Below are 21,715 nucleotides of genomic sequence, written 5' to 3' on the forward strand. Positions count from 1 at the left end.
AAGTCTTGAGCGGGACATTTAAAAAATTGCTTTGGCTTTTTAAGTTTGCAAAGCATCCGAAGGCCAGTCCCTTCAGGCAGCGACAGCCGCAGGCTGTGAGCCAAAGCTGAGCAGAGGCCGGGTCTCTGGTCTCAAATCCTCTGCCCTCCAGAGCCGGGACCCCAGCTCTCCCCTTCCTCGAGTTCACGGGGGGCAGGGGCTCCCCTCCGCCCGCACGCCCGGCCTCGTCACCACCACCCAGGGGCGCCCGGCCACGCGCGCGGGGCCCTCGCCGAGGGACGCAGGCTCGGGGGCCGGCCGGGGCGGGTGGTCCAATGGGCAGCCTCGCCCGGAGGCGGGCTCAGGCCGGAAGCCACCCCGCAGCCCGGCGGCCCCGCGAGACGGCGCCCGCATCCCCGCCCCCTCCCGCACGGACGGGCTCGGCGGCCGAGGGCGCAGGGGCCAGGCCGCCGGTGCCCGCCGCGCTCTTTGTCCCGGCCGCGCGCGCCCCCAACCCCCACCCCGGGTGAGAGGAGGCGCAGAGAGCGGAGCGCGCGAAGCAGCGCGCGCCCGAGCGCCAGGCAAGCAGCGAGCACGCGCGCCGCCGCCGCCCCTCCCCCGCGCGCGCGCCTCGGAACTTGCTGACTGCGCGGCCGGGAGGAGCCGAGGCGGGCGGCGGCGGCGGCGGCGGCGGCGGCGGCGGCGGGAGGAGGCGGGAGGAGGCTACAGCGCGCGGGGGTCTCCCGCGTCCCTCCGCCTCGCCGGGAGCTCGCGCCCTCGCCCAGCCGAGCGAGATCCCACCCCCTCCTTTTCTCCCCGAAGGCGCTGGGCGGCGCCACCCTCCGGCCGGAGCCCGCACTGCACAGCCCCCTCCGACTTTCAATGTTCCACACTCCCCGGCCGGAGCCTCCTCGGCTGCTTTCCTCCCTCCCCCTCCCCCCGGGCTGCCTCCATTTCCTTGAGGAAGGGTTTTTAGCGCTCGCCCTCCCCCACAGCGTAGCGGCGCGCGAGCGGGCCGGGCGGGCGGCCGAGGTAAGCGGCGGGCGGGCCGGGGGCGGCGGGGGGGCCGGGGCGGCGGGGGGGGGGAGGGGCGGGCGGCAGCTTTGTTCGCGCCGCCGCCGCCGCCTCGGCCGCCGCCTGGTCCGGGACGGCGCGGGCCGCCGGGTCCGCATCGGCGGCGGGCGCGGAGGAGGCGAGCGCTGCCCGCGGCCCGGCCGCCCTCCCTCCCCACAAAGGGCCGCGGCGCTGCGTGGCCGCCGCCGCTCGCCGCCTCCGCCGGGGGCGCGGAAATTTGTTGCACTTCTTGGGGCTTTGTTTGTTTGTTTTTCCTCGGGCTTTATTTTTTTTTGGACCCCCCCGTTTGCGTGATTTTGGACAAAATGTCGGTCCGCGGTGTGAACGTTGAGCGAGGAACCTGGGTGGCGTGGGGAGCTTTGCAGAAGGTGCAGTTTGGATTCTGCTTTTCCCAGGGTGGCAGCTCGGTCGTGGCCAGATGAATCTTCGCCGCTGGCCGTGGAGACGGCTCGGGCAGCCTGCTTGCTAGTTGATTTTTTATTAAAACAAACAAAAAAAAATTCCAAGTGCCGCTTTTAAAAGGCTTTACGTGCAGAGAGGAGGAATCACCGCCTTAAATAAGCATATGGGCGATTAACAGGGTATGTTTTCCTCCCGGATGGGGAATTTGGTAGCTCGGACCGATGTCAGTCTGTAAATATTTAGACGTTATTAGTGACTTTTAAACATTTTTCAGCGAGATCTGTTATTTACAATGTGTCATATGTTATTAATGCTCGTTGTTTAAGTTCTCTGGCAAATCTGTTTCATGCCTTCTGAGAAAGTAGACAATTGATAGATTGTCTAAGGGATGGAAAAAAAAATGTGAGTGGGTTTTCTAACTTGAGTTCGGTAAATCCCCAAACGCTGGCGTTTGTAAGACTCATCATCACCTCTTGCAGCCTTGCACTACCATGAGATAAGTGTGAACACTTTCAAAGCCTTGTCATTAAAATGAGATTTTAGGTGAATATGTCAAGAGGAAAACACACTCGGTTTATTTCTTAGCTTTAACATTTCTCCCCGCTCCCCTTTTCTCTTTTAAAAGTTTTCGGAGAGATAAGTTCACCAAGATGTCCAGTGATAGGCAAAGGTCCGATGATGAGAGCCCCAGCACCAGCAGTGGCAGTTCAGATGCGGACCAGCGAGACCCAGCCGCTCCTGAGCCTGAAGAGCAAGAAGAAAGAAAACCTGCCACCCAGCAGAAGAAAAACACCAAACTCTCTAGCAAAACCACTGCTAAGTTATCCACTAGTGCTAAGAGGTAATGAATGTTTAAAGGAGAACTAAGCACATTGGTCAGGTTGCCTTCCAAGCAGTTGGACCTTTGTGTTGGTTTTACATCAGTGCCAACAGTACAAAAATGCTTCAGGATGGATCTTATTTGTATTTGAGCTGTCACTCTGTAAGTGACATTTGAGCGACCTCACTAGAATTATACTTCTAAAGCAAACTTAGTACTTTGGTAACTTCAGGAAGCCTATCCTCAAGGAGAGTTTGGACTGATGATCTGACAGATTGTGTCAGCAAGGAAAATTTGGTGAAGCCAAGTTAGTTGGCCCATTGGATGTTTTCCTTTGTGAGTCATACTCTTCTTGGGTGACATTGACACTTCTAGAGATCAACAGTGCCTCTCTTCACTAAACAGAGTGATCAGGATGATTACAGTTGCTAGAAAATTTGTAAATGTCACACATTGACTGTATTTGAAAGCATATTTAAAATTGTTTTAAATTTGCTTGTGGTTTCACGAACAAGCCTTTAAATCATTTATCACAGATAAAAGTTTTGTAGTTAAATTATGGTTATCCTTCCTTGCTCTTGTGAGGGCAAATAAAGTGGCAGAGTAGCCATTTACAGTTTTAGGTGTCACTTGGCAATTGAAAACTTTCATTGTCATCTTACCTCATGACTCCCAAACTTGTATATATGCTTGATGTGTTAATACTCAACAGCAGGTGAAACATATTTTGTTGGGCATAAGGGAAAGATTGTTTGTTTCCTGTTGACCTTTATTTCCTGAGATGCTGAGAAAGGTTCTGTCAGTGAGACTCCATTAGTGGAGTAGTAGTTGTAGAGTGTCTAGTGGACCTCTAGTAGATAAAATTTTATATATAAAATGTGTCTACAGCGTTACCTAGTACTATATTGACTTTGATTTTTATTGATCGCAGCTAAAGGAATATGGAAATGTAAAAACTGACCGAGAATTGCATTTTCTAGTGTGTCAGAAATACTCTTATTTTTCTGTGGATTTTCACCATTATTCTACCATTAACCAAGTATTAATAACTTGAAAGTACTTATTGGACAGCAGCAGTCTTTGAAATATTTAAAGTTTTTCTGAATTTGTTGTAATCTTGTGGAAGAAACATATTGAACATATCTTAAGTTTTGAAAGCATCTTAAATTTGAAGACAGTGAGAGAACTTTTTTTCTCCTTGACTCAGGAATGGACATCTATCTATCTAGGTATATTACTCTGTTTCCTCCTAAATTTATTAAATTTAAATGCCGTGCCTAAGATCAGAGAAAACAGAAATAGTTAAATAAGAATGCCAAATTAGGCCTTGAAAGTTTTTCATTGGTGAAGATATTTGTAAATTTAAAACTTTTTTTGGATAGACAAAATATTGTTTAAATGGCTAATGTGCTCTTGCAACAGCTTGTTAATTTTTACCATAGTTAAAGTGACTTGAAGTCATTGTCAAAATTCTAGTGCTTTCCCTCCTCCCTTTTTGTCTCATTTGCATATAAGCTTGAAAAGAGAATTTCTTTGGTATAAAGTGTTTTAAAATAGATTTAATAACCTTTACTGAGTAGTAGTGAAGGACTATTTCTCAAATCAGGTGTAAATGACGTACTTATTTACAGTAGCAAGTGAGAAAAAAAGCTGCAAAGTTTCTGTTAAGGGATTTGGGTTATGCCTCTGAGAACAAAGAGGAAGCAGCCATGTTAGCATTACTGAAGGCAAAGCCAGCCTTGCATTTAACTGCATGGTGGTAGAGGGCAGTGTAATTCCCGGTTATTCTGTAGACTATTTCAAATCCTTTTTGTCTGTTCTCATTTCACTAACAGAATTCAGAAGGAGCTAGCCGAAATAACCCTTGATCCTCCTCCTAACTGCAGGTAAGAAATAAATTTTGTTGTTTTGATTGCAAATTGTGGAAAAATATCAGGAGATTAATGTGTTGTCCATGGATATGTGTGCAGCAAGAGACAGCTACATTTGCTTTCTTACAGCCTTGCAAGTGCATTAAACATAAATTGCCTAGGTGAATTGAATAAAATGGGGAGAAAAATACTATTTAGCATGTATCATACATTGTGAATTTATGAATATACTAATTATAGCTTCTGAGATTATTTGAATGGTGTGGATTTTTTGTTGTAGTTCTGTGGGACATGTTTATTCACAAGTATATCGCAGAAACTTCTAAAATTTTAAGTCTTAAACTTATTGCTTATGTGCAGTCTGAACTGACCTTCCAAATTTAGAAATTGCTGAATGTGGTGTTATAAAACGTGAATGGAGTATACAAGAATATAGTTTCTGTTGATTTATTTAGTAACTTGCCTTAAGGACAAGTTTTATGTGCTAAGCTAATGGTTTTAGTTGTTGTTTTCTAGAGAATGCATTGTTGGAATTATTTACGTTTCAAGCAGATGACCTAATTACTTGGGAAAATTCTTAGTAAGCAGTAAATGAATTGGCATTGTGGGAAGAATTAATTTCAGTGGAACTTAGAATAATTCAAGATTGTTGGTTGGCATAAGATGCATAAAAAGTAGATAATTGATAATTTTTTTCTCAGTAGTTTGTTTTTCATTTTATCTTCACAGTACTGTTTAGTTTTGAACAGTGACTATATGGCTTATAAAGTTTATCAAATTTAGAGAGCCTGTTGTAATTAATTTGCATAGAGAGATGTGCTCCAGATCGAGAATGGCTGCTAGAATTGAGGCAGTGTTATGCTTCGGTATGAAAATGTTTTGCTGTCCAACCTGTGTTTTTGCTATAAATCGTGTTCGCTTGTGTTGCTCAAACCCATTTCTGAAGTCCACTTGAGATGTGACAGAATGCAGTGCATCTGCTTTTATTGTGTGTGTTAACTAGATCCTTAGATAAGGTGATCTGATCCTGATTTATCCAGTGCATTAACAGTTTTGCTTATAGTTGTAGTCACAACCATTTGAGTTCAAAAAGGAGCTAGGAATGTGAACTAATTATAAACACATAGCGATCTGTCAGATCTCAGAGTATTAAGAGCTGTGCTGTCCAGTAATGTAGCCACTGGCCGCATCCGGCTATTTACTGCTTGAGTTGTGGCTAGTCTAAAATGAGATGTGCTGAAAGTGTGAAGTACACATTGGATTTTGAAAACTTAGTACAATAAAAATGCTATAAACATTTAAAAATAATTATCCCATATCGAAATAATATTTTGGATATGTTAAATGTTCACATTTCACTTTTTACTATTTTTGTGTAGTGAGAAAATTTAATTACATATATGGCTTGCATTATATTTTTGTTGAATAGTGCTGCTTTAGAGAGTAAGTAAATCAAAGTATTTCCCTCCAGCATTCTAAATGGTGTGTCAAATCTGTAGCCATTTAAAGAGGTCAAGTTAAATTTGCTCTCTGCAAGAATCACTTAACTTCCAGAGTATATTCTGATATTCCCTATTATGAAAAATGTAAAGATCTATCAGTTCAAAGCTCTCAAATGTTTTCAAATTGCATGTAAGGTCAAACATTTTTAAAGGTTTCTGTTGATTTTCTGCAAATAGTGCAGACCAGTGTATGAGCAGAAACCCCGAGAGTGCAGTAGACATGTTGAATGCCCCCAGAGCAATAGCCTGGTGTTGTAGTTGTTGAAGAAATCTGCTTTGAATGTTTAACCCAGGAGTGTTTCCACAAGGTCACTGAGGATTCTTTTACAGGGAGTGGAATGTTTCTATGAGACAGAAAGTTGCACTTGTATATTCTTCTCTTTATGTACCAGGTTGCATTTAAAGTCCATGTAAGGCTTAACTTAGTGACCTAGTCTAGTGAAATAGTAACACCTTGGGTTTGCTAGTGGCCAGAAACATGGAGCACTCATCTTTGTTTTCCCTTGTCACAACCTTTGGTGACTGTCAGCTATTGCAAATGACATCTTTCAGTTTTCTGGTTCTTCAGTATCTGGGTTTCTTGGTGGTTGTGTACAAGTGATTAAAGAAAAAACAAAGTTTTTATAGGGGATTAGAAGTGTTTTTTTTTTTTAAATGGCTTTGGGGATAGGATTTTTTTCTATGTAACTCAAATGTAAAATACCCACATCCTTTTGTGTGTTGTCAGATTCTTTTGGGTAGAAAGTTTAGTCCTTGTCGTAGAGAGGAATTTGGAATATTGAGTGTTTAGTCAAGGCATTTTAGAATTTTGACAGGTAAGCCTAACTTTGTATTGTAATTTTTGCCTTCGTGTCAGATTTATGACAAATTGAAATGTTTGTTTCAGTTAATAGAGGCATAAGTGAGAATTATAACTTTATGGGTATTGGTTTAAATTTATCAATTTGTGCTGCAATTAAAAAATAGGATTCTGCATAGGTAAGAATATGTGAATTCATATTGGCCTGTGATCTGTGAAAACTAATACTTTTGATTTTCATGTGTGGTTATTTAATCAGAATTGCATTATGGTTTTGAATATGATTTTTACAAGCTTGTCAAAGTATGTGACATTTAATTCTTCCTCAGGGAAGAAATAGAAAGTATTATCTATGTACATTCAAGGAAAAATTGAATGAAATCAGGAAAACTTAGCAAACCAAAGGAAATTTCTCTTAAATTCCTTCGTGTGTGTGTTTGTGTGTGTATGTGTATGTGTGTGTATGTGTATGTGAAGACTCTAGGTAGTACAGGCTTGCCTCAAACGCAGGGCAGTTCTTCTGCCTCAGCCTCCTAAGTGTTGGCATTATAGGCATGTGACATTATGCCTGACCTTACATTCTTTCTTTTGTTTTAATTAAGAAAATATTCTCTAGTTACATAGTTAGATCTAATATTTATATACACCAAGGGTAATTTTAGGTTGTCATTATTGAATTAAATATAATCTTTAAACATATTTGATTATATTTTATAGGATTATTTCTTTTCCTGATAGTTAAATAGTTTGATAAATAGTTAAATAATAGTTAAATTATTTCCAGTGATTTGATGGCATTTCGGGTTTTAAGTATTGCAGGGCCATGGACCAACGCATCCTAAATATAAAGATATAATTTTGACTTTATTGGTTTTAATTTGTCCTGTATATGTACTATACTTTAGTATATAAATAATAGGTGCTATACACCAATAGGAGTGAAGGGAATTTATATTATGGGCATTTTCTTGTTTTTAGAGAAAGTTAATGACTAAGACACTTATGTTCCATCTGTTTCTCAAAGGGTATCTTTGTCCTTTTATAGTCACCACTTGTACAAACAGTAAAATTTTAGAAAGGTGCTAGATTTCTAACTTAACCTTTAATTTCTTTTCATATATGAAAAGTACACATACCTTCAAAAATGTTCCTTAATATGTTTATATTAAATCTGTGTTAAAGTGGATAGGGATATTTGTAAATAATTTTGAAATCCATGAAAGGCCTTATTGGGAGTAGGTATTACAATTTTATAGTATTAACATGTTGAGTAGCAAAACCTGAAAGCAGGTACTGTAACACTTGAAAGTTTTGTTAACTTCCCTCTTTATAAAAAGAAGTGTCTAGTGCTCACTTCGGCAGCACATACACTAAAAAAAGAAGTGTCTAAACCAGCAGTTGGCAACTTTCAACTTGCTCATAGTGCTAATTGTTTGAGGGTGAACTCTCCCTCCTTTTGAGGGTTGTTGCACTTTCCCCTGTTTTCTTGGGCAGAGTAGAGCTTTGTTACTTAGGGTGACATGCAGACCAGCAGTGTCTGCATCACAGACAGGTATAGTACAAGTGCATAGTGTTGCCTCCTCCTAACCAGACGTACCAAATCAGAATCTGAATTTAACCAAATTCCCAGTGGGATGTTTTGAGGTAGGTTTGAGAAGCCCTGGTACTGGAGGAAGCGTGTCTGGGTTCAGAGCCGGACTCTGCCACTTTTGGCATGTCACTTTACATAAGTTAGAGGATCCTTTTTTGTCTTTCAGCTTCCTCAGTTGCAAAATGAGGATTACAGTGGTTACCTCTTCCCATAGCATTGTCCTGAAGATTAAATGAATTAAAGTTTTGTAATACATTGGGTTGGTAAAGTAGCCAGAACAAGATAAAAGTAGGAGAGGCAATTTAGCATCTTGCCTTTACTATTGGCATTTTCTCCAGTGCACCAACATTCTGCTATAAGAACAGTTTCATCTTAATTCATTGTCTTAATTATTCAGTACATATCAAGCAGCATGTTTTTATTGATACTAAAAGAAGTTTCTTGGAACTTACAGTTAGCCTGAAAACTAGACATTGTTGAGCAAATATTATCTCTTTAAAAAATGCATAAGGTTAATGATACTCAGTAAAGAATGCTATGACTGCCCAGTAAAGGAGAAAAACTTTAGATAGGAATGGTGGTTATGTTTTCCTTCTTTAAATATCCCACTATAAGAATTTGTGATCTTCCTGAGAGTGGAATTACATCAGTATTTGTAAAACTCCGACTCAGAATGATACATTTTATCAGTTATCTAAACATTGCTTGGAATTCCAGGCTAAACAATGACTTAGGATTGGAGAAAATTTATTAAATACCCCTTTTTATTACTTTTTTCGTAATTGTGATGTTTAATACTGCTATTCAAAGATCATTTAGCTACCATATTTATTTGCTTTTAAAGGAAACTGGTAATCACTGTACTCCTAATTATTTCCTTCATATTCACCAGTGCAACAGAAAGACTCAATACTGTTATGTGACTAAAACATTATCCAGAGGAATGATTGATCGAAAACAACAGGTCACATTCTGTGAGGCATCTTTTATATTCATACACTATGTAGAAAACAGGTAAAAACTATGAGCTTTTAAAAGTTGGTTATTTTGCAGCTATGTGCTGCACGTTCCTTTTTATAGGTAACCAGTTGCTACCTTACTCTTTGAATGTGTTTCTGTAACAGCAGATGGACTATGTTTAGTTATCAGGAGAATCAACAAGTTTTGCTTGGAGTATTAGTGCATTCAGATTGAGAAGGGAGAACTTGATCTTCATTTTCTTCTCTACTGATGTGAGATAAAAGCATAGAACCACTTGCAAATGTAGAGTGGAAGAAAGTTTTTTCCTTTCCATTCTTGTGCATTTTATTAGACTCTAGAAGATGAAATGTTGTTCAGTATTTAGTCTTTCTTTTGCTTCTGGATCAGTAACTGGGGCAGTTTGTCTCTCCCCTCATTCTCCCAGCCTGGGGGACAGTTGACAATACCTGGAGATAATTTTGCTTTTGAAAACTGAGCCACTACCTTCAGTGAGTATAAGTCAGGATGCTGCTGTTTACCCTATGATGCACAGGACAATTACTCATGACAAAAAATTGTGTAAACAGAAACATCATTAGTTGCTAAGGTTGAGAAATTCTCCTATGGATATTGTTTCTATACTTCACCTCTTGAATTTGTAGAAAGTTTGCTTTTGACTGTTTTCTCTTTCGTTAATGATGCCTACTTAATACATTTTCCTTCACGTTGATGTCCTGACGTCCCGCCTGCCCCACAGTATAGTTTGTGTATGTCTCATGTTACCTGATGTCTTACTTTTTGGTGTGAAAGTATAGGACTGGCTACTGCGAATACCTGCTAAATTATGGCTTCTTGAGGCTGTAAATGCTTGCGGCAGTATTCTTATTTCTTTTAGGTCTTCAGCTAGTTAATAATGTCCCTATTACATTCTGCTAGGCTGTGAGGTAGCAGTAAGGAGAAATACAATCGCACAATCATCAAAATTCCATTTTACATCGAAGAAAGCCATGGCCATCATTTGTTTCTTGTTTTCATTAAGACAATACAGAGGTTCCTTCCTTTGTATTTTCACAGGTCAGCAGTCCTTTGTTTCAAACTCTGGGGGCTAGATGTGTGTCAGAATGCAGAGATGTTTAGATTTCTGAAAGGTGATATGTGCGATGTTTTATGGAATATCCCGCTACAGCACTCCATACTCATATTAATATTTCTGCACAAGGAATTTGTGAATATTCACACTATATGGGGAAAATAGAAACTACAAATAGTTTGAAGTCAATTCAGATTTGGTATTTCTACAAAATCATTTTGTGCCAAACTTAATAAACAGTAGTTATGGCCCTATAGTACTTTTACTGTTACAGTGATAAGACTACTCCTATGACTCATGGTGAAAGGGTGTTTTATAGTTTTACTTGCTTCCCTTTCAACCTGTTTCATACCTGATTTCAGTTTTTCAGTTGTTATTTTTAGATCATTGCTTTGCTTTTTAACTTGTATACTTAGCTAGAAAAAGTTTTAGACTCTTGTTTTTAGAATTATTTTCCCTTTAGGTGAAACTGTAAGTGCCCATTTCTTTGTAAATTCTGTGTATATTGGACTACTTTTCCACTTTTCTTTGAAAGTATTGTCTTTTAATCCTTGTATGTATTCTGGTTATACAAAATTACACAGAAAATACATTCTTTAATACTTAAACACAAGACTTGCCATTTTGTATATGTATTTTGTCTTGCAGCATTTAAGTGCAGTTCGGCTGTAAAAGATATTAAATTTTGTTAGCTGTTTTGTGATTACAGACAAACCTAGAAGAACTAGCAGTTCAGAATGTACAGGTGTATTTTTCATTTATATGAAGCCCACTGTGGATCCAGGGACTTTCCTGGCTAGCTCTTCATGTACTAACACAGATCCGTGCTGCTTGAACCTTGTAGCTCTGTCATTTGCAGCATGTGTCCAGGCAATAGAGTCCGCAGGCCATGTGCCAAATTTAAGTGCTTTGGTCTGGAAATAAGGCATGAATTAGTCATACAGCCTTGACTAGCTACAAGGTGGCTGAAAAATGTGAGGAGGGACTCTATGGGTATTCAATGAGAAGTCAGTTTCTCTGCCAGAAAGGATGTATACTTCCATGAATAGGTGACTTTCACTCTCACTTCAAGAGTAAAAGGAAATAATTGAGTACCAGTTTGGCACTGTACTACGTTCCACAGTACAATAACCTGTTAATACTGTATTTTGTGTAATTCTCAAAACAACCTTTATTTTTATTTGGATTTCAAAACTAAGTCTCAGAGTTACTGAGAAACTTGGCAAATGTTGTATATGTATTGTATATACATTTACAGATCCAGGGCATAAATCAAGGTTTACTTGAGATAAGGAAAGAAACATTTTTGGTTTCATACAGTACTGCTTGAAAAATCTGGTAAAAACATTCAGAGTTGATTGTGGATCTGTAGGTACACCCTTACTGTAAGTATGTCTCATTGGTTTGCCTATCTCTCAAAGGATCAAAAATACTTTTCCTGTAGAGTTTTAGCGTCTGGCGATGAGGTGTTAAGGTGAGTTGGGGAAAGAAGTGGGTTTCCTTCTTTGGCTTGGGGGTGCTAGCCTTTCTTCCTTTTTTTCCTCCCTCAGAAACATTTTCTTTTCAGCCAGTGCTCCCCAATTCCAGCTCTCCTCTTTCTTTCCTTATAAGGAGAGAGATGAAGAATTACATGTGATCATAATGGAAAAAGGATAGCTTTGTTTTCTGCCTTACAGTTTTCCCTGAGTATGGGTTTCTTGTAGGTAAAGAAAGAACTTTAAAATCTACCTCTACTTTTTTCTGTGGGTTATTATGAAGCAGCTTGTATTTATGAATGGTTTTGAAGTTGGAAAAAAACCCCTGTAGATACTAATTTCTGTGCTTTTTGAGGGAAAGCTGCAGTCCCATAGGATTTTAGGGGATTTTTAAAGCTGATATCTCAGCAACATGTGCATGTATTAATCTTTAAATTCTGGTACCAGATCTGACTTTTTGCAGAAAGTTGGCTTCACATTAAGTTCCTCTAATTTTGTTTTCAGTTTCATAGTTTATTTAAATACTGGTTTTTCATCAACTTGTGATTTTACACAAAAATTACTCCCAGATATTATGAGGTTTTGCTTTTTTCTATATGACTCTTTAGGAGGAGCTGGTTCTCTTAGTCAAATAGATCTCAGAGGTGACCTGCCAAGTTTATATGTAGTTCATTTTAGATTGGTGAAACTAATGAGTTTTATGAATCAAATCTGCGACTTGCATCTTGTCTAAATGCACTACTAAAATTAAATTCTGCAGCTTTGAGATTTTTGCCTCTTAGCATCTCATTGGTATTATTAGGATAGATAGGTAAACTGCAAAGGATGATTTATGGGATGTATTTTGGATGTGATAGTAGGTGCTGATTAACCTTAAGAGTAATATCACTAATGGGGAGCAGATTTCTGGAGTTATTAAATTATTAAAAGTCCCAGTCCCTTCTTTTTAGTCCTTGGTGTATATAATGGTTTTGATTTTATGGTTATTTGCAACAAACAAAACTTTGAAGGAATTAGAATATTGCAGGGCTCATTTATTGTCTCAGGTTTATTAGGCTGCCTGTTTTGGAGGATTCTGATCAGTCATGCTTTCCAAAGTTTCTTTGCTCCTTCAGTGTCCCCGAAAAAATATACTTTGTCACCTAGCTTGTCTAGAGAAAAATAAAGAGATCTCTAGTTCAAAATTGCTATTAGGAGTATAGCTCCACATCTTGTGAAAGGTCTAGGGAAACATGAATTTGTTACCTTTTTATTTTATTTTCCTTTACTTATAAATCATTATGATGATCCTCCCTTTACATTCATGTGTCTCACTTTTTATAAATACCATTCTTTGACTTGCTGAAGGTGATTATTTGTAGTTAGTTTTGCCATCTAAAATCTTATAGGTTCTTTACAAATGGATCATTTTTTCTCATTAAATTGTAGTAGGTCAAGAATCCATTTATTCACAGTCCCCAAGAGAATGGATCTTAGAAGATTGTGGCTAAGTATTTTTTATGCCTTCCTATTGCTTTCTCTAGTTGGCTCAGTTTAAGCACTAGTGACAACAAAATACAGAGGGCACCATAAGACACTGGCTTTATGATTTTATTTTTGCTTCACACTAGTTTCTCAGGGTATTGGGTTATTTGACTTGTGATATATATGCTTGTAGAGTAAGTAAGTTTATCTGTTACCTGAAAGAGGTAAAATCTGGCATTTGAAAATTTGAACCCCAAATTGCAGGCATGTGATCTGCATTGAATTAAATGGCAGTTTTAAGTAGTATATCTTTAGTTTTCTTTCATTTTATTCACAGAAGTCTCTGCCAAAAAAAAAAATTCTAAAGATATTTTTGGTACATTTTTACAGATACTTAATATATTTATTTCTATTAGAGGGCTTTTCCAAGAATAATTTCGTTTGTTTGTATCCATTTCTATTAGAGGATTTTTCCAAGAATAATTTGTTTGGTTTGTTTGTTTGGTCTTGCTTTGTAGTCCAGGCTAGCCTTGAACCCTTAGAGAGCCTCCTGTCTCAGCCTCCCAAGTGCCGGGATTATAGGTGTGTGCCGCCATGCCTAGCTAATTTTGTTCTTTTTAAAAACCTAAAATAAATATGTTTCCAATGAGCACTTTTCCCTCCTGGTGAGGTTTCCTAATTTTTCAGTTATCTTTTTACTATGGAGAACCTGAAACACACAGAAGAAAATAGACTAGGGTGATGAACCTCTGCTTAGCCTTCATCTGTTTGCAATAGCTACCAGTCCTCTGTCTGATCTTGTTTCATCTGTGCAGTCATCCATTTCACTCTTCCATATTACTTTGGAGCAGATCTCAGTGTTTTTCATCTATGTTTTTAAAGATGGAGATATTTCAGTGTATATTTTCAAAAGATAAAGACTTTTTAACTTAACCACAATGTCATTAACACACCGAAAGATTTTACAGTAGTAAAAAATATTTTACAGTAGTAAATTAGTTATTGCTCACATTTAAAAATGTCTCATGAGTGTCTTGTCGCCTCCCAAACTTGACTTGAGCTGGGATCCAAATTAAATAGGTATATTGTGATTAATTGACATAACTTTATGTCTTCTAAATTAAATTTCTCCTGTGTCCTTTCAAATTTTTTTTATAGTTAATTACTGAAGGAACTAGGCTGAATTAGGGTGGAATTCTTGTATAGTTTAGTTTATTTTTTTGTTTTGTTTTTCCACATGGATACTTTTTAAAAAAATTATTCTTTTATTAGTACATGTTTGCAGTACATAATGATTATTTGAATTGTGGGGAGTTGGTACATGTACACAACACATCTTAATTTTCACTTACCCTTCTCTCCTCACTCCATTTCTTGGTCCTGTGATGTAGTGTATTTTCTCCTTTGTCTTTGGCATTTCTTATAAATTTTCGAGTTAGGTCAAGAGGCTTGGTCACATCAGGCTGAATTTTCTGTTACTTTTCCTTTCTTTTGACAAAACTGCTTCCTAGGTTGTGGTGTACTTTTCTGTTGGGAAGACATCTAAGAGTTGGCTGTTTTTTTGTGCCGTTAGTGGCCAGTGGAGCCACACCTTTAAGAAGCACTTACCCTCATCTTCTGTTTATCCAGTCCCCTGTAAGCAAAGTGCATAATTTTTTCCCTTGTTGTTTTTTTCCTCCTTCTTTTGAAAATTAATGAGTTGGTTCTCTAGTACCCTTTTCAGTATCATTAACTCATATTTTGGTCCATTGTAGTACTTCATTACATTGCCACTATTGTCATAATAGAATTTACTAATTTTAAATACATTTCACATTAAATTGCTTTGTCTTGGGAAACCTTAGATTAATAAAAATTGCTTTGAGTATATTTGGTGCCAAAATAAAGCAAATGCCTGTGTTCAACTTAACTGTTGGCCTACGTATTATTTTGAAAATAGATACTTGTTGAACCTATTGTTTTAAACGTATGTTATTCTCCTAGCCACTCCTTTGTTGATTGTGGAGAGAAAATTAAGTCTTAGCATAAGAATAACTGAGGGGCCAGGGATTTAGCTCAGTGGTTCTGCCTGCCCCCTGCCTTGCCAGCACAAGGTCCTGAGTTCGATCCCCGGTACCAAAAAAAAAAAAGAATAACTGAAATACCTTCATTGAAACAAAGGTCCCTCTTATGTTTTGATTTAAACTGAGACAATGGTTAAGGTAGAATGCAGATCTTTAACAGAATCAAATTAATTTATTACAAAAATTAAAATATAAAATGAATTCTCTTGTTACCTAAATAAATATACAAGAAAAGCAGCCTTTTTGTGTTTAGTGTTTTTCATTGGTGCACCTTAGGCATTCGGGGATGGATTGTGCTTTGCCTAGAAAGGTACTGAACATCCTTGGGGCCTGCTTATTAAATGTGAATAGGGCCCCTCCTTGTGTTGTAAGCACCCTCATTTCTAAGTCTTTATCATTTCTCCTTGCAAATTATTAACCTAGATAGTGTCTACATTGCAGTAATAGCAAGCCATACTGGTGTAATAAACCACTTTTGTATAGCATTGTTTTGATATAATGTATAATAATTTATAATAATAGGATTTTTATGTAGTTCATCATGACCAAATTTGTATTTTTATTGCATATGTAATTGTCTATATGTAAAAATCAGATACTTTCTTCCAGCATATTACTTTTTATGCCCCCTCTGAAATCTAATAATAAACTTAAATTCTGTGCATGAGCTTCAGCATGTGCTTCTTGCACTCCCTCTCCTTTTTTTGGTACTGGGGATTGAATTCTGGATGATACTACTCAGCTAAATCCCTGGCCCTCCCTTCCTCTTTTGTGCATCACTTTTCATATTATTTGTGAATTTTATTTTATTTACTGAAAACCTGTGTTCTTAATAGAGTTTTTCTGTTAGTTCTTTACCTCAAACTGCTTTTCGTTTTCTCTTATTTCTAATTAATTCTTAGCCTCTTTATTCTAAGACTTTTTGAAACCCATTTAATTCTGTCACATTTTCTCACATCCATTATATAGCTTGCCATTTTTCTTTAGTTTACTGAGATATATGTGTGTATATAGCCCATTCTCTACTTTTCTGTTTTGTATTTCTTCCATCATTTTATAATCTGGCTTTTCCTCATCCACTTTATTTTAGAAAGGTCATTTGGTAATCTTAGTTGTCAATATTTTGTTCGTATGACTTGTTAATTTGTTTTGGAGGCCCACCTTATGTCTGTTTAGTTCTAACTTCTTTTCTGACGTTCCCAAAGTGTCTGTCTTATCTTCATTACTTTTTAGTATTTAGTGTTTACTTCTATGTGTGATATCAATTCATCCTTATGTTCTTCCCCTCCCCCTGTACCGGGGATTGAATCTAACTGTTTTCTTATTTATTACTTTTTTTAGAGACAGGATCAGGACTGTGTAGCTCAGGCTGATGCTCCAAACTCTGAGTCCTCTTGTCTCAGTCTCCCTATTGCTGGGGTAATAGACGTGCATGGCCATGTCTGCTTCATTCTTGTGTCTTTTATACTTCCTTATCTTTCAAATCATGTTACATTTTATCACAGCTGCGTTTTGAGTATGAATTTCCTAAGAATATAAGGTCCATAAAATTTTTGTTTGACTTTTGTTTTTAGCTTTTATTACGTATAAAAGCTCTATGCACTAGCAAAAGTGACTTGTTTTCCATGCCCGAAATGATGTAAGTATAGCTTGAGTTTTTCTAGGCTCTGCATCTTTGTTTACCTTTTCTTGAAGGCTGTTTTCAATCCTGTATCTTGCTGTGAAATCATTCCTTTACATGTCTCTTGAGAGATTTTGATATTATTTCATTCACCGGTACTTACTAGTGCTCATCATGTTTCCTTTCTTTTCTTTCTTTCTTTTTTTTGGTACCAGGGATCGAACTCAGGACCTTGCACTTGTGAGGCAGGCACGGTTCCACTGAACTAAACCCTCACTCGTGTTTCCTTTCTATCCAAGTAGACTAAGCACTAGGACAGGGTACAGATCTTACATTCCTTCTATTTTCAGCTTTTAGTATAACACATTTGCACGAAATAATGGGAATAATTTAAATTAAAATTTAGTTGAAATTCTGAAATTAGCATTAAGTAACCTGACTTACACCTTGGTTTTATATTTATTTATTGTCTTGGGGTAAATGTTAATAGTTTTTTTCACTTTCAGAAATACCCAAAGTTGCCTGATAAATTACAATATCACCTTACTCTGATGCTGCAAATGGATGGTATTCTCCTTGGGCTTGCTGAATCAACAGATTCTTGTGATCAGCAATTACCAAGAGGAAAGATTATGATTTAGTAGGCTAAGGGTGGCCTGAGAATGTGCATTTTAAGAAACATGTCTAAGGACTTTAGGTACAAAAGACCCTATAATCATTCTTCGAAAAAATTGTTCTCTGAAGCTTATAGTCTTGGTTGGAATAGTGGCAGTAAGGAATTGGCTGGAGAAGACAGCAAACTACTGTTTATCCTCTGTGAAGCTAGAGAAGAACAGTGAATATCATGTTTCTTAACTTGATTTTAAAAACTATTTGTTAACCTAAGAATCCCTATATGCTGCTTGTATCATAATGTAGAAATCTATTGGTAATAGTGTATGGGGGAAGCATCTACTAGAACATTAAAGCTGGGTGTGTTTGAATGTGTGTTTGATGACTTAATGAAAGCATGAAATTTTAGTGTGAAGAGCTAAAGCTTGGTAACAGCTTAGAACTTTAGAACAGTTAAATTGAAACTTAATAAAATGCAACTTTAGAGGAAGAGTGAGCTCAGAGTACCAATTATCCCCAAGTCTCCTTAGTATGTTTTTGTATAAAAAGAGTATTAAAAAATCTCCAACAATAGTCCCTTCAGATAATTAACAGAGGATGATTCATATGAAAGCAAGAACTAGATTATAGGTAGAGCAGCTTTTTTAGTTTGTGCTTTATATGTTTGTTACTTTTCTCCATAAATTTTCAGATGTCTTACACCTGAAAGTGGGTAGGTATGTCCATCCTGTGTTATCTTTTATTCTAGAGCATAAGAAAAGATAGAAAACCACCTTAAAAGTATTTTGAGGCAAATATGGTGTAAATCCCCAGGCATCATACTAGTACTACTGAATGACAAATGTGTAATCTTTTGATAAACAAGGATATTAAAATGGTAAAACAAGTAGAATTCGTTTAAGACAATAATCTCTTTACACAAAGGAATTTTGTTAGAAGACTGCCAGGAGTGGCAGTTCTTAGTACTCTGACATACCACAATAATATTCAAAACGAGAGATTGTTGAGCATTTAGTAAATATTGCAGTACCAAACGTGTGTATTACGGTATTTTTTATCTATCAGTTTTTATTATTTGGGTTGTTTCTACCTCTGAGCTATTGTGAATAATACTGCTACGAACATTTGTGCACAAGCATTTGGATGAATATCCAGTTTCATTTCTTTGGGGTGCATTCCTAGGAGTGGAATTGCTGTGTCGTATGGTAATTTCTCTGTTTAACTGAATGAAGAATCACTGAACCCCTTGTTGCAAAGGATGAAAAATTTAAATTTCTCACCAACAGTGTATGAGGGTTCCAGTTTCGCCACATCTTCACCATCTTTAAAATTGTTGTTTTAATTACAGCTATCCTGGTGTGTGAAGTGGCATATCATTGTGGTTTTAATTTTCACTTTTCATAACAAATAGAAATGTTGGACATCATTTGATACATTTTAAATGGCTCCCAGTATAAGAGTAGTAGAAGAGAATTCTTGTTTAGAATAGTGTTTCCTTTTAACAAAAAAGCCAAAATCCTACTTATTGAAAATACTTATGAATAGTCCTTATTCTTAGGGAGAAAAAGACTTAAGATGCTTCATATAGTTACATATTGATTGTAATACAGAGTGTGAAAAGAAAAGATATAAAGAAAGAAACAGGTTAAAGCATGTCCCCCTCGCCCCCTAAAGAACAAAGAACCTTCTTGATTGTATGTCCAGAACATCCAGATAAAGGCTGTGGAGTTAGACAAATGTGAGTTCAACTCACGACTTCACAGTCGAGCATCTGTGAAAGCTTGTTCAAATTATTTATCTCTTCTGACTCTCAGAAATGTTCATAATAGTCCTATTTCATCTGTTCTCCAGTGTATTAGATATTCCATACCTGATGTAGCACATACATGGTAAATAGTTATGGTATGGAAAAAGTCATTTTTATGAAGAAACTTTGAACAATAAGATATTAAAAGGAATTATACAGTTATGTTTAAAAACGATTCTGCTATACAAATAACAGATCAGTGGAACAGAATAAAGAATATTATACAATAATTGTTTCTCTAATGAGAGACCTTTGTGTTCAGCAGCTGCCTTTTGCACTCTTCATTCAGGTCACATCTGTGGCCTAATATGGGCTAAAATTTAGTTGACTAAGTGTTCAGATTGAGACTTAAGTATATTATCGACAAAGAATCTTTTAAAAATATATTCAAGTAGTTTTTGAAAACATAGAATTAAGATTATTTATTAAATGAAATTCAGATAAATGAGTAGTCATTTAAGAAAATTTTTAATCATAACTTTTATAATCAAACACCAAAAGTCAGGCTGTTGGAAAATGAACGCATGTGTTACTGGTTGGTTCTAACTCTGTACAGCTCCAGGGGGTGCTACATATTCTGCAGAGTGCAGCGTGTGTGGCATTTGCTGGCGCTGTGCAATGTGGTGGCCATGATTAGACCCTGAAGAATAACTAATTTTAAATCCATAAGCAAATCATAAAATGATTCAAATTCCAGTCTGTAGTGTAAGAACTCTTGTGCTTTGCAAATAACAAAATTTTTAAATACAGAAAAAGTGTATCAACTTTCCAAAGACTGTATATTATGTGTAAAGAATTAACTCAATAATACTAATATTCAGTATGATTGGATGAAGAATATGAGTTTGCACAAGCTCTTAAAAGAAATTAGAAACAGAGTTGGAAGGGTTGTACTCCTTGGACTGCTTCAAAAACCTGTTGAAAATTATGAAACAGCTTTTAAGAAAAATCCTTCAGAAGTTTTTACCTTGGAGACCACAGTTCCATTCAAGCTATAGTTGTGTGATTGTGAATTATTTAACATAAATTAGTATGAGGAAATGAAAAAAGATAAAATATGTAACTTATTCAAGAAAGACAGGAAACAAATACCAGCATAGCCTCCAAAAATTTGAGAGGTTACATTTTAAAAGTACAATTTAAAAAACTTAAACGGCTGAGGAAAGAAACATTATGTTTGTCATGACTCCTAACATCTCCCTCTTCTCCCCACTGTGAAAGTGTAGGGTGAAGAAATAAGTGTAACTAAAACAAAAGGAACAGTTTAGAGAAAGGGTGAGTTGATAGCATCAGTGAGAAGATTTGCTCAAGCGTAAGGAAGGAATATGTGGAAAAGTAGAGAAGAAAAAAGATTAAAAGTCTAAATGTCCCAGTGAGCCCTCTTAAAGGTGAAGATAAGGATTCTGTCATGTAAGGAGTATAAGAAATCTGTGTAGGGATTTGGAAAGAGGAATTGGAATTTAGAAGTTAACAAATTACCTGTGACTTGAGCTGTGGTGGTTAAAGAGACATTGGTAACTGACAAATGGATGATTGGGAAGGATAACAATCTGGATGCAAGTCACTTTTCAAATTTGTTATGCTATCTTCAGGTATGGATGACAGGATTTAAATTATTACTCGATCCTCTAATAAGAGTGCCATCCTCACTATTAGATATTTGGTGAATATAAAATATGTATTTATCCCCCACTTTGTGCTTTTAACAATGGAAGTTTGCAAAGAGTCTGTACTTTTCCACTGTTACACTTGAATTCAAAAGCTTTCATGTCTCCAGTTCCAGGCAATATATTATTGTTGGTACTAGCCGGAAATGCATGTGGCCTTTCACAACTAGCGTTTGTTGGCGAGAGAAGTTCTATAGGTCTTAGGTTGACTTTATGTTTGGTCTGCTGTCTTAGTCACTTTGCTCTTTGCTGGGACTAAAATACTGACATCCTCAACTTAAAGGGGGAGAAAGTCATTTTGGCCCATAATTTCAGTCCATTGTTGGCAGAATCAAATATAAAAGTGGCATAGTGGAAGTGCCTGCTGTGGAGGGAAGTTGCTCATGTCATGGTGTTTAGGAAGCAGAGAGAGAAAGAAGGGATGTTCTGGTGAGGAAGAAGCCCAGAAGGGAGATACACCCTTTCAGGTCATGCCCCCAGTAACCTGCCTCCAAACACATCCTACCTACTAACAACATATATAGCATATTCAGTATAGTGCTCCCGTGATCTAGTCACGGGTCAAACACATTTTCCCCCTGGCCTCCAATAGACTGTGTGTATTTCTTTATGCTAAATGCCTTTAGTCCATCCCTAAGAGTTGCCCAAGTCTTAATAGTTCCAGCATTGCTGAGAAGTCCAAGTCTAGAAGAATCTCCTCTGAGACTCAAGAGCAAACTGTAGCTTGTAAAAATGAAGAAAAAAAAAAAAAAGGTAAACACTGCTAACATATGATAGCACAGTATAAACAGTCTCATTTCAAAAGAGAGAAGTAGGATGAAAGCAAGACTGAAATCCAGCAGACCAAACATTAAATCCTGTAGTTCCATGTCCAATACCTAGGTCATGGTGGCTAGAGGTGAGCTTCTAAAAGGCTTG

General features: G+C 37.6%; 1 protein-coding gene across 8 annotated transcripts in view; it reads left to right on the top strand.

Moving 5' to 3' along the window:
- The first annotated feature begins 413 nt into the window (after positions 1-413).
- Ube2e3 (ubiquitin conjugating enzyme E2 E3) overlaps positions 414-21,715 on the top strand; it is a 98,297-nt gene continuing 76,995 nt past the window's right edge. Inside the window, exons 1-4 of one of the 8 annotated variants that reach the window (XM_087201090.1) lie at positions 654-1,011; positions 1,449-1,634; positions 2,081-2,296; positions 4,111-4,161. In XM_087201090.1, coding sequence (XP_087057216.1) covers positions 2,106-2,296; positions 4,111-4,161 — 242 coding nt within the window. In that variant the 5' untranslated portion in view covers positions 654-1,011; positions 1,449-1,634; positions 2,081-2,105. Of the gene's footprint in view, positions 561-653; positions 1,012-1,213; positions 1,422-1,448; positions 1,635-2,080; positions 2,297-4,110; positions 4,162-21,715 lie in introns of those variants that run through there. The other 7 variants (XM_087201095.1, XM_087201099.1, XM_087201101.1 and 4 more) reach the window with 7 other exon arrangements.

The sequence above is a fragment of the Heterocephalus glaber genome, unplaced genomic scaffold (genome assembly GCF_053883595.1).
Source record: "Heterocephalus glaber isolate CG9 unplaced genomic scaffold, H.glaber_assembly_v1.0 deba00000347, whole genome shotgun sequence".
Classification (NCBI taxonomy): Eukaryota; Metazoa; Chordata; class Mammalia; order Rodentia; family Bathyergidae; genus Heterocephalus; species Heterocephalus glaber.